The sequence below is a fragment of the Protopterus annectens genome, chromosome 3.part0, assembly GCF_019279795.1.
Source record: "Protopterus annectens isolate FY-2018-M chromosome 3.part0, PAN1.0, whole genome shotgun sequence".
Lineage (NCBI taxonomy): Eukaryota > Metazoa > Chordata > Ceratodontiformes > Protopteridae > Protopterus > Protopterus annectens.
In genome coordinates, this window is record NC_056731.1 from 59547939 (window position 1) to 59562113 (window position 14175).

The 14175-nt window shown below is 41.1% G+C and overlaps 1 protein-coding gene across 1 annotated transcript in view; it reads left to right on the plus strand.

Moving 5' to 3' along the window:
- Positions 1-14175, plus strand: part of ELP2 (elongator acetyltransferase complex subunit 2) — a 1608146-nt gene that overhangs the window by 69426 nt on the left and 1524545 nt on the right. The window contains exon 3 of the mRNA XM_044065497.1: positions 11353-11423. Within this exon, the coding sequence (XP_043921432.1) occupies positions 11353-11423 (71 nt within the window). The remainder of the gene's footprint in view (positions 1-11352; positions 11424-14175) is intronic.

The window sequence follows — 14175 nt, forward strand, 5'->3', positions numbered from 1 at the left end:
AGACTGTTCCAATGTTGGCACCTGTCTCCTCCCAAGGCCTTAACTCTCATTTCTTTGAGGCTAGAGAAAGAAGAGACTGAAACAATCACAGCCGGGGAGTTTTTGACAGCTCTAGGTTATATGGCCTCCACCATTCCTATGTTCCGTTTTGCCAAACTCCACTTGAGTAAACTTCAGTGGTTTCTAAGGTCAGTTTTCAGCATTTTCATCCCCTTGATTTCTTAGTTTCTTTTCTTCCATGCCTCAAGCTGGAATTTATTGGTGGATTCAGCAACTGACTCTCAGTCCAGGGCTCCCTTTTCAAACCCCTCTGTTCCCTCTCAGGAGCTCTTCACAGATGCTTCAGACATGGGGTGAGGAGCATCCTGCAGCTCTCTAAAGGAGCAGGGTCCTTTGGTTGCCTCAAAAAGTAAAGACCACATCAGTGTCAGAGATGAGAGCTCTTCTGCTTGCTCGTCAGGCATTTCACAGTGTTTTTTCCCCCAGGGCCTCTCAAGTTGTTTACAGACAATACCACAGTGATGTGGTATGTCTACAAGCAAGGGGAGACAAGATCTTATCTCTTATGCTAGTTGGCACTTCTAGTGTGGGAACTAGCTGTTCAGTATCATGTGACACTTCAGGCAGTTTACATTTCCTCAGGTCAGAACATTATGGCAGACTCTCTGAGCAGGTCCATAACACAATCCCATGAGAGGATGCTTCATAGGGATGTGTTTCTGGACATTGTCCACCAGTGGGGTATTTCTTAAGTGGATCTTTTTGCCTCCCCTCTGAACATTCAGCATCCTCTTTTTGTGGCAGAGTCCCAGGTCTTGTGGTCTGGAAAGTGGACACCCTCCCTTTTTCCTGAAAGGGGATGTCTTTATGCTTTCCCTCCCCTTCCTCTCATTCCAAAAGTCCTGTTCAAAGTACAACTGGATGCTCCCAAAATCTTGCCGGTGACTCCCTTTTGGCCCAGACAGCTTTGGTTCCTTCTTCTTTTGAATTTAGCCAAGGGCAGTCATCACAAGTTACCCCACAGGGTGGACCTTGTCACAAAAGAAAAAGCATGTCTCATCCATCCCCACCTGTCCATTCTTCAGCTGACACTGTGAGTGATTGGATTTTGATTCCATGCAGACACCTTTTTTTCCTGAGGATGTGTGTAGGGTCCTGCAGGAGGCCAGGAAGCCCACAACTAGGAAATCCTACTTATCCAATTGGAAAAAGTTTTCCGTTTTGTGTCTTCCTCATAACCTGGATCCATTTTCTGTGGATACTCCTTTGATTCTATCTTATCTGTGTGAATTGCTGAATTCTTGGTCTGCTTATTCTTATGTTAAGGCCCACGTATCGGCTATTTCTGTTTGTCTGCCTTTATCACCCCCTTTAGCTTCTATATTTGAGGCTAAACAGTTTCTTAAAGGTGTCGTTCTTATTAGGCTTCCCAGGAAGCCTGTCCCTCCTCCCTGGGATCTTAATTTTGTTTTGGAAAAATTGACCCTGGCTACTTTTGAGCCTGCAACTTCAGCTTCCTTACAGCATTGTTCTTGGAAGACTTTTCTTCTGTTACCCCTTACTTCTGCCAGATGGGTGTCTGAGCTTCAAGCCCTTATGGCTTGTCCTCCTCCTTTTTTACTGTTCCATAAGGACAGGGTGTCCCTTTGTACTAGTCTTCCTTTTATGCCTAAAGTGTTGAATGAGTTGTCTGTTAATCAGTCTATTTATTTTCCCTTCTTCGCAATCCGCTAGTAAGAAGGTGTTGCACACTTTGGATGTGCATAGACAACTCCGATTTTTATTTGGATAAGACTAAGATTTTTTTGTAAATCTGATCAGCTGTTTGTTTACTTTCATCCTAGATCCTTAGTATTGGCTGATTCTAAGCAAGCTATTTCTTCTTTGATTTCCAAAGCCATTTCTTTTGTTATTTCTTTCATGGCAGAAGCCTTTCTTCTTCTGTTTAGGCTCATTCTACTAGGGCTGTGGCTTCTTCTGGTGCTTTTTTCAAGGATTTGGATACTGACTCTATTTTTGAGGCAGCTACCTGGATTTCTGTGCAAGTTTACCAAGCAGTATAAGTTGGATGTGATATTCAGGGCTAGAGCTGGCTTTACTAGGGCCATTCTTCATTGGTTTCTAGAGGACTCTGCTAGTCCTTCCTCCTTCCAGTCTTTGTCCTGAGCTTTTGCATTCTCCCTATTGTAAGGAATATTGCAAAAGTGAAATGGAAGGACATAGTACAGTTGTGTAAGAACCTACCATAATGGTAGATGTCCTTCTCTTCACTGTTGCAGTATTCACTCCCTCTCTCATCCCCCTTGGTTCTTTTCTCTTCTGGATGTGCTTGTTACTTCTGTAATCCGTGGACTGGCATTCCTACTGGAGCTGTCAGTTCTGAGGATGGTACGTCCGGACGTCACCTTTATGCCCTATTCAGTTCGCGGGGAGCATACTTGTGAAGTACTGTGTACATTAGTCAACTTCAAGGCTTTGGTATACTGGCTAAACGTTGGGCTACCATTGGCAGGGGATCCCTATTGTAAGGGATACTGCAACAGTGAAGAGAATGACATCTACCGTTATGGTAAATTCTTAAACAACTGTACTTTTACAGTCTGTAGCTATGTCATGTGGTCACAGGTAACTGCCTGTCCAGAGGCTGCAGTAGACCAAAAAGGGTGAGCAGTTTGGCTGCTGAAAGTAGTGCCATGTTACAGGCACTTAAGACACATTGATGGTCCTTTTTGAGGATAGGGGTTGCTGACCAGCTATTACAGGACCACGTTTGGCAGACTGTGATCTATGACATATTGCTGTAGGGAGCAATGACCAAATATTACAGCAGCCTCGTGAGCATGTTCTAGACATGCTGCATTGTGCCAAGACAAGGACTTCGTCTGCAGCAGCTGTGAGGAGAGCCACAGTGTGGTACCATTCAGTAGCAGGCTGACATAGCCAGAAGAGTTTTTAGTGATATGGCAGAGGGGCAGCTGTTCTGGGATCAACCTTGGAGGAGTGGACATCAGACTTGAGGATTGAACCAATCTCATGAGTCTTCGTGGATAATGCACAAAGTTAATACCACATTCAGCACATTTATATACCTCAGCACTGTAAAGATGGTAGGCTGACCAAGTAATATGTTGCCTATATTTTGTAATAGGAACATTAGGTATCCAGCTACTTCAGGATGGCAGCAGATGTTGGTGGGGATTGTACAACAAATCGTACATAGGCCTTTTATAGTACATGCTAATGGGGCATAGTTTGGGCACAAGTACATATTCTTTGATGCATCATTTTGTTATATATTCATGGGATCACTACTACTTTGACACCTGCAGGGGTTGGGCAAGAAAACAGGCTGATGCTCGCTATCTCTGCAGGGGAAGATGATGATTATGATGACATGACACAGATTTCCAAGTCACAATCCAGTGACAGTGGCATTGTGCATCTCTGTCCTGGTTGGGCATCCACACCTAGTACAGGCTAAAGGTGAGGCATTGTCCTCATCTGAACCTGGTGATACTCACTCTGAAGCTGCTGCAACAGATGAATGCATCACTTCCATGGTGGGTATACCCCAAATTGCACAGCCTTGCAGGGATTTATAGGATTCATAGAAGTCTCAAGGCAATTTAATCTCAACAGCTGTCAATGCCTTGACAGTAATCCCCTCAGGATGTACCCCCCTTTCTCAGAAAGGGCCTGACCAGTAAGTACTGGGGTAAATTTGAGGGAACTCATCCAGTCATCCAGATGATAGTGTATCACACTGCCTAAACTGCAGGGGCACCTTATTCTAGAGATGGAGAGGAGCAGTGTAATGCATCTGTTCAGGTCACTGTTTCTGGTGTTTGCTGAGCTATAATATTTGTAGCGGGTTAGGAGATCAAACACAGCAACAAGTCTAATGACATGGTAGGTGATGCACAGATTACCCCTTAAGAGTCTATTAGATATTGAATAAAAAGTTAGAGCTTCTAATACCTCTTAGCTCTGGATTTTTAACCCTAAAATTTTCTTAATTGGGCACCACCGGAGTTTCTCTAACTGTTTGATATGTTGAATGTGGTGCATCTTGAAGATGGTATTTGGCTAATCCATACTGAACATAAGGAAAGTATGACATCTTTTGAGCTGGATCTAATATACCTTTGGCTCTTATTTGCACTAAATAGAAGGATTTTCTTACTTCATTTGCCACATGATGATTGAAGGAGCGGGAATGGTCAACCCATGTCCCTAGGTCCCCAGCTTCATTTTTATGGTAGTACTGAAATACTGTCTATTCTGTATATTGAGAGTGGGGGTTATATGTTCTATGAAACAATGCTACACCATTTCACATTTAATTTGAGAATTATTTTTAGTATGTGAGGTATTAGCTAAGATTAATTCTTCCTAAAAGTTACAGGTGTCAGAGAGAGTCCTTGCAATGACTACTAGTTTGCAGTCATCCACAAAGTTAGTTAACCAGAAGTTGTCATTCCCAATTTGAAGATCAGAGAAATACTGAAAATGAGGGGACTGGGGGACACTGTTGGTTACATTCATACTTTCAGACGAGGCCTCTGCCACACAGACTGTGGGTTCTGTCTTTTAGCCAGTTTGCTATCCCTCTTACTTCATAAGTATCTATAGTTATAGCATTTAACTTGCTTACAATGCCTGTATGGGATATGTTGTTAGATGCTTGGTTAGGTCCAGATAAGTTTTGTCTATTGCATGACCACTGTCAACCTCCCATGGGACCCTCTTAACTCATTCACTCCAATGGAGCTCAGGAAGTCTACACTGTAACTTCCAATGGGCGGAGCCTAGACCTTCTGACCGATCACATTATGTCCTCATATTTCAAATAAGTGTTCATATCTCTGGAACCATAAGGATTATGACAGAAGTATAAATGGCAAACCCTTCAGCGCAAACTACTTTTATAGTGGTAGTATTCTTTAGGTTCTAGGTCTTATACCAAATTTTATAAATCACAGTAACTATTACAGTTGTAATATTTTGTAAACAACTTACAATATCTTAGCAACCACTCAAGTTATGCACATAGTGTCAGCAGCATTGTATTTGTCTGGCTGAGAGCTTTAGCATGAGGCCAATGAGTTCTGTTTGTGTTACTTGGTTGTTGAGATATTTAGAAAAATGTGAAAATAATATCTGTATAAATTAATATCATAAAAACAACAGTTAATATCTATTTACCTGAACTGGATAGAGGTCAAATATTAATGCAGTTGAGTTTGCTATTGTGCAAGCTTTAAGATGAAATCTTTTAAAACTTTGTACATAGCATGGTTTTGGAATTATTGATGCAAATATGAACAAGCAATATTTGATGCGTAGAGGCATCAGTAGGAGTTAACTGCAGATGCACCTGGAGGTGTCACTCAGATTTAATGAGTTAAAAAGATTAACTAGATTTAATACACGGGATCTTCATTTTTCAAAGCCACACTGTTGTGGGTCTGGCCTTTTTGATGTAATTGATGAGATCAGTTATGATATGTTCCGTAGCTTTGAACATTAGTCTCATAAAGCTGGTCAGTCTGCAATTACCAGGATCCATAGAAAACCAACCCTTGTTCAGGGTAATCACTGCTGTTTGTGCCCCATAATTCAGGAGTAAATCCTGCAAAGGTTTGAATAAAAAAATTTAAGGAGAGACTGTATGAGGGCATGTTAGGTAACATCCAGGTATGTTGTCTGGACCCACGGAGGAAGTATTTCTGGTTTTTGATAGCACATTCAGAACATTTCCCTTGGTAATAATTGGGCATGTAAGGAATTCTGAGATGCATAAAGCTTGTGTAAATGTTTCTGGGGTTGAGTTTTTGTAATAAATGTCTTTGTGGGTATATTGGCAATGTCTTTTGGGGTGGTCCTGATTAAGATCCATTCTGAGCATTGTTTCTAGTTTTCTAACTTAGCTAAAGAATGACTTGATATCCGTAGCTTCTGAAGGTATCCTCACTTTGCGGGTTGCTTTGTTAGGCTTAATATTTTTCAGTTCCCTGTTGATGTTTTTTATACTGTCCTTGCTATGAGGAGTTTAAGATCTGCTGATTTTATGTTGTTAGACTACCAGAGTGGTTTGTTTTTAAATTTCCCATTGTATTTTGCTGTTGGGACTGCAACTTCTATGCTTTTGTTTGTGTGTAAATTCCTATATGAAACAGACTGCCGTATCACTATTTGAGCTGGTGGTGTTATAGATGAATTTTAAGATTTCGTCATATAAGATTTGCCCATTAGAAGTATTTAAATTCAGAGATATTGTTTTCAGGGGCTTTGGGGATTTTTTTGGCAAATGCTATAAGGTTGTGGTCTGACTTGTGGTCACAGCCCCCACGCTAAAGGATAATGCTGCCCAAGATGCAGAAACCTTTACAAATGCACTCTATGAGCACCTACAAGGATGCATGGATCGTGCCATCCCTAGCGAAACCAAGACTCACTCCTCTAAGAGAAGGAAATCAGTCTGGTGGACCCTTGCCATAAACAGGCTATACAATAGAAGGAGGAAACTAGTTCAGGAAAAAAAGCAAATCCCAAGAAGGAAAGTTATCCCTGATCAGTATCAGTAAGAAACTAAGGTCCCTCATGAAATCATCCAAGGCTAACTTTGAAAGAAAAATAGCCTAGGATTCAAAAGGTAACCACAAAGCCTTCTTTAACTATGTTAAGAATCTAAGTGGCAACTCGCAGATATGCACTGAACTAGTGCAAAATAGCACAAAATATACTGAACCTACTGATATTGCCAACATCCTGGCAGATTCAGTACAAACTTCACCCCCCTCTCACCTCCAAAAGGGCCTACAACAATACCGGAAAAGTGTAGTGTCCCAAATATCACAGACGCACAGGTGAAAACAGCCCTTTAAAAAGCCAAAAACACAGCATCAGTGGGACCAGATGGTGTCCCAGGCTGTGTCTTGCACGAACTACAGAACGAACTAACCCCCCACCTAAACATGCTGTTCAACCTCAGCCTCTCCACAGGCTATGTGCCCATAGAATGGCGCACAGCAACGGTTATTCCTCTCCACAAAGGAGGGGCCACAACTGACCCTGGTAACTATCGCCCCATAAGCCTGACTAGCCTGGTCTGCAAGGCTATGGAGTGCATCATCATGGAACTCATTAACAAAGACACTGGGAACCTCCAAACACTTGACCCGACCCAGTTCGGCTTTGTTAAGGGCAGATCATGCCTACTAAACCTGGTTGACTTCTTCGAGACGGTCACCAAGGCCATAGACGAGGGAAAGGTGGTTCACACAGCCTACCCTGACCTCAGCAATGTTTTCAAAACAATTCCCCACTCTGGTATTACAGAAAAACTCACCAGCCTGAACATAAACCCCTACGTCACGAGATGGGTTTCCAACTGGCTTACAGACAGAACTCACACGGTAAGAATAGCGGGCTCCAGGTCCGACTCTAAAACAGTCACAAGTGGTGCCCCGCAAGGCTCGGTCCTGGGACCCCTACTGTTCAGCATATACTTCTCAGAAGTACAAGAAAACACAGGAGGACTATGGCTAACCAAGTTTGCTGTTGACTGCAAACTGGGAGCCATAATTGACTCTCCGGCTGACATGGACAGCCTCCAAAAGGGCCTTACTGAGACAGACACCTGGTGTCAAAGTCATGACCTCAAGCTAAATGCCAAAAAATGCATAGTCATCCCGTTAGGGAAAAACAAAGCACCCACAAATTACCACATAGGTGGCAGCCCCCTTAATACAGAAGAGGTAATAAGAGATCTGGGGACCCAGGTAGATAGTAATCTCTCCTTTGACAATCGTATTGCCAAAGTAGTTAGGAAATCCTTCTATGTGGCCCATCTAATTACTAGAGGGTTCGCATCTAGAAATAAAGAGGTTATAGTGCCCCTCTACTCGTCACTCATTAGACCCATCATAGAGTACAATGCCCCATTTGGAATGTACCTCACAAGACACTTCGAACAGCTGGAAAGACCACAAAAGTACCTCAACAAGAGGATTACTGGCCTCAAACATATGTCCTATGCAGCCCGACTGAAGAAACTCTGGCTGAACTCAGTGGCATATCGCTTACTCAGAGGTGATCTCTGCCTGACTTATAAAGCCATGTCCAACTCAGAATTGATGGACATGCTCCACCTAAAGAAATCCAAGTCATTACGAGCCACGTGCTCTAGTGAGCTAAACCTTGCCACAACAATAAATAGAACATGCTGGAGGGATAGATTCCTGTCACAGAGACTCCCCTTGCTTTGGAACAAAATTCCAAACTGCATCAGGCAGAGCCCCTCACTAACACTCTTCAAGAGAAACCTTGATGAGTGGATGGGTAACAGAAATTATACAATGCCTACCCTAAAAACGTGCACGCTGATTGGCCAGCCCAGCCAGCGTGCCCGTGGTAAATCCCTCAATATACTAATGAAAAAAGGTCCGGTCGCCCGGACTTTTTCCGTTAGTATAAAACACTGTCTCGCTATGTTAAAAGAGTTTAACATAGCGACACAGATTTAAAAAAAGCAACGGAGATCTCCGTTGCTTTTTTTAAAGCTGTCTCGCTATGTTAAACTCCTTTAACATAGCGACATTAGTAAAAGCAACGGAGATCTTGCGATCTCCGTTGCTTTTAAACTTGTCTCACTATGTTAAATGAGTTTAACATAGCGAGACAGGTTTAAAATAAGCAACGGAGATCTCCGTTGCTTATTTTAAAGCTGTCTCGCTATGTTAAACCCATTTAACATAGCGAGATAGTAAAGCAACGGAGAACTTGCGTTCTCCGTTGCTTTTGCCCAAACTCTGATGTACTGCGTAGGCATGCAGTACATCAGAACTACGGAACACCAGACAGGTGCGGAAGGACAGCAAAGAGGCATTATACAATGCCATTATTTAAGAAAAGTAATTATTTCTTTTCTTAAATAATGGCATTATATAACAATAACCACTTCTGGGTGTGGGTAATACTGGATTTACCCACGGTTGTCTTTGTTTGGTCCTCGGGCTTCGCCCTTGGGACCAAACCACGCCAACCGTGGGTAAATCCAGCATTACCCACACCCAGGCATGGGTTATTGCTATAATACACCCCTGCGATCACTTAATTGGCTCTGCTTGACAGAGGATCAAGTTAATTAAGCAATGGGGTGGCGAAACCAACACACTCTGGCTAGGCTTATAAATGCCCTCGGGCAATAGCCTAGTACCTACCTGTGAACCTATGAACTTAACTAGGGAGGGACAGACCAGAGGAGTGGAGGCTGTATTTGTGAGGACTAGATTGAGAATATTATTTCTTCTGGTGTGTTTATTAACAATGTCATCCCAAGTATTTTTTTTTTTTTTTTTTAATTTTGCCCAAGCTTTCTGGACCTACTGGACTTTGAAGGTGTAGGTTCTGTGGCTAATTGCGGGGTAGTTAGCCTCTCTGAATACTAAAGCTCTTCCTAAAAGGGTGTCCTAATACTTTATAAGTCTAGCATAGTCTTCTAGGAGCATGGAGGACATTCTGTAGCAGACTGGGAGTTGTTAGGCTTACCATAAGTAAGAAAAAACTGACTTCTGTGAGTTCTGTTTGATGGTCTGTGGGAATCTGTCTGATTATGATCCAATCCTTGATAAATTTGGAGATGCCACCACAGTTTCCATCCAGCTTGAAGATGTCTTAGGAGCATATCTCAAGTGTGGAGGCAGTGCTTTCTGTACATTTAAACCAAATTTCAGGAATTGCACAAACATGGATATGTTCCAAATGCAGGTGAGTCTCAAAATCAGGACATTTGCTGTTGAGACTTCTAACATTGAGAAGAGACACCTTAATGTTGTCCAGATTGGGGTTTGAACTTGTTTTGTTGGAAGTGTCTGTTAAATGAACTCTACGCATAAAGGCAGTATAAACCATAAGCCAGTATCTGGAAGTTTTTGACCAAGAGGTGCGGACTGTCTGTTGTGAAACAAGTTGGGACTGTAAATCATCTCATTCCATGCTGGCACATACTGGCTCCCCCACTAGAATAGTACTAGCTATTCAGCCAATTTTTGACACCAGTTATGTTTTCTTTGTACTTCGACATCACTCTCAGTAAAGGAAGAATTCCACTCAGGACCACAGCTTTAACCTGCTTTTGTCACATGAATTAAAATCTTCAAGTGCTCCTCAGGTCTTTCACCCCTAAATGGACCACCACCAGATTGTAGTTATGTTTGCCGTGGAAGAGGGTCTTTAGAGCCCTTGTAATTTCAGAGATCCTGCCACCCAAAAGACAACTGACTGTAGCTCTGTTCGTGTCCAGCTTTGTGAGTGAAGAACCTGTTTGTCTAATAACTGAGTCACTAGTTATTAAGATGTTCTTGTTAGTGTTTAGGAGTACAAGACTGGCAGCAATTAGGACTTAATGCTGTATATACGCATGGAGGAGATGAGAATGTCTACCCAGACATTTTCATACAAATTGTAGAAGACTTTGGTAGAGATTTTTTTAACTACCTCAGCACATGACATAATGTGAAAGTGTTAGTGTGTGATGCTCACTACACCTAGTTTTAACTGAGGGGTTGCCTCCAAATTATTTAAATATTTGTGCCTCTCAAAAAGAGTTATTTTTGTGATAAGTAAGAGTTTATCAGTGAGCATAAGCCAGTTCTTAGACTATCCAAGGACACCAATTGCTAAGAGGCTGGCAACTGAAGGGAAACTGGTTGGCTAATCTTTCATAATGTCCAGTACTTTATAAATTAGAAAATGCATGAGTAAGATAAATGTGATTAGGCAGTTTAGGGAAGTGCAAAGGCTAAATTATTTGTAAGGACTAAGTAGAAGTGCCTGATACTGTTGTATGTTGCAGATGGCCTGTGACATGAGAGTAGCACATGAGCTCAGTTAGATGATGTGCTACAGTGTCATCCTTGCACAGTCTGCTGTGACCCTATACATCTTGGAGCTGATCACTATCCTGTGTGGTATCTGTGATGACATAGCTACAGGTATGCAGTCCTGATTGGTCTTGTGGTCTGTGGTGGCATACCACTACTTTTTCTCTCTCTCTCTCACTCAGTCATTGCACTGAGAATTTTCAATGCTGCCATCACTGTCCACACTGACTGTGTTGTCAGAAATCATGATAGGGCACGTACCATTATTTGCGGAGTATTGGGGAGACCACGGCATACATAGTCCTCACCTGCATATGGAAGTTTTTGGTGCTCTGCCACATCTTGTTATAGGTGGCAACATTAGTTTCCATTGACAAAGAACTGTCTGTACTGATACAGATTTTGAGGTTAAGGTAGATAAAATTTTCCATGTTAACTGTTTGAACATCTTATGCTTTCATTTCAGGTCCTGAAACTTGGCTGGTTTCTGGTGGGTCTGATAACAGAGTGATTTTATGGGAACTAGAAGGAGACAAGGTATGTTTTTTTCCCCTTTAAGCAAATATATTCAGTCTACTAAAATTTGCCATATTGAGAAGTGTTTTTTAGAGTTATGGGTATTCAGCATTGTAAAAATGAGTACTGATTAGCATTTCTTGTTGCTACATCTTGAACTTTAGTTTTTAATATAGTCTGTCTGTTATCTTTCTACTGTCATAGGACATTTGTGTTGATAAGGCTTCCAGCGGCTCAAAATTAAGTCTTTGCCTTTGCTTGGCTTTCTTCCTTTTGTTATATTTACCTCTTGATTTATCTTTTTTTTTTCTCCTTGCCTATGCACAGCTTTGAGTGCGAGTTTTGTAGGCAGGCAATAGTCCTTGCTGCATGCCTTGAGTTGTGAGAGTAACTCCTCTGAGTCTCTGCTTTATTCACAGTGAAACCCAATTACACATTTGTCCCCTTGATCTTGGCCAAAAGGTCGAGAAGCAGTAAAACCTGAATAACATTTTCGAATATTTTGCATTCCGTAGCTCAGAAAACAGATTTCCTGGAGTCTCTAAAATAAATTTTCTGTGCAGCTGTTGTAACTGTTTTTAACTCATCTTTTATTATGGAAACTTATTTGTTTAACAGATTATATAGAGAGCCAGTGGCATTTTTTCTGAGCCTCTTCCTCCCAACTTTGTCTGCCCACCATCAGCTGACCCCTTCCCCAGTCTTGACAACATGCTATTTCATTCTTCTTTGGGCAAGAGTGGAGTGTAAAAGGCCTTCATCCAATCAGCTTTCTTTAGGCTTCTCTAGCCTTTCTGATTCATTGCAGCTGTAATTTTCATGGTTGCTTCCATTGCTATCCCTTGGTTGCACGAATGCTTTTGCATATGTGCCTAACCTGGCTACTGAGCACAGGGTACGCAACTTTGTGAGGAGAGAACAAGACAAGACCTCCCAACTGTCCCTGTTTTGAAGGAACATTCCTATTTTCATGCCTAACTTAGAATATCTCTATTTTTGGAGGTGTGTCCCTATTTTCAGGCCTGATTTACCCTTTCACAAAATGTTCTGTATTCCCCTTATCACGAGTGATTCTTAAGCTGTGTAGTATACAGAAAAACACATTACATGACCAACATAATAGTTGCAGCAATAATTTAAAGAAACGACAGTATGCTTTTTCTTGAGCAAAAATAAATGTTGATCTTATATGGCAGAATTTTATGATGCAGTTCATTAAAGTCTACAGATTTTGCACTGTCTGATATTGTGCCATCATTTTTATCAATGATTTTTACATGTGTTTCTGAGTAGTGTCCCACATTTTTATTTAAGTGAGAGGAGTTATGCACTAGTTGGCATTAAAATGTTATGCTAATTAGATGTATGGATTTTTAGTTGGATGTTCCTATTTTCAATGTTTGGAGGTTGAGAGGTATGAAAGGGAACCTTTTTTGCCAGCCTCTAAAAGCTATTAGTCTTAATCTCCTCAGTCTTGCCCTCTCCAACCAGCTTGTACAGAGCCCAGGTCACTAGTTGGTCTTGGGTCATCTAGATTGTAGTCAAGATTTTATTTCACTGCACCAGTAAACTGGCCTAGTAATATTCGTTAATTATTTAATTAACTTTTCTTTGTCTTGCCTTTTGAGTGTTCCTTTTTTCATTTTCTTAAGTGAATATGTAAAAAAAAATTAAAAACTACCAACCACAATTCTAATTTAAAAAAAAAAAGCGGCTGCTACACTGCAGGGTGCACAGATATGGAAATTTTAATGAAAACTATTAATAAACAAAAAATATTAGTTCATTCATCTGTATTATAAGACGTTCGTCTCTGGGTGCTCTGGTTTCCTCCCACTTCCCATAGACATGCTGTAGGTGGATTGGACACTCTAAATTGGCCCTAGGTGTGAGTGTGTGTGTGTGTGTGTGCCTTCTGTGGAAGGTTGGGCACCGGGCTGGCAACTCAACACTGTAAAACTCCACTGCCAATCATGAGCGGACAGGTGATCCGCTGTGGCGACCCCTAACTGGGAAAAGCTGAAAGAAGAAGATCATAAGATGTTAATCAAACAAGTTGTACAAAAGTTTAATGTGTTAACAGGTAAGGTTAAGCATGTGTGATAAAAATACAACAATAGAAACCAGTCTAATAGGATTGACATAAAAGTAGTTCATTAATTGTTCAATGTACAAAAAGAAACCTGCAGGTAAAAAGACAAAAATACTAATTTCTGAGCTTCCTCACTGTTAAAACTCTTTTATAATAGTAATTTGAAACTGGAAGAACTGAAGCATTTAGTGCAATTTGCCACTTGTATATTTTGTGATCTTAGCAAAGAATACCCCAACTACCACTAGTACCCGATACCCTGAAGTCCTTCATGTAAAATAAAAACATTTTAAAATCTATAAATTTGATAGAATACGTGTATAAAGCAATATTTTTGTAATATGCTGGTAAATTTGGGTACTCAGCCCTCTTGTGGTTTGTCCTGTGTGGAACACACTGCAAGTGGTCTAACCAGCCCCATATATAACATGGGTAGAATTACAGTAAAAAAAACTGTGGTTTGCATAGCATTTATTTGTAGTAACACAGAATGGGAGACTATTTGACATAAATCTGCATTGCTTACATTTATTGTAAGCGGAGGTATCCCATACATTGGAACACACTTGCTGGCGAATATTCAAAGATTTTTTAATTTTTACTCTTCTTATTAACCAAACTCATTTAGTCAGATAATCCTACCCTTCTAAGTTTTGGTTGTTCCATTAAAATTCACCAGTG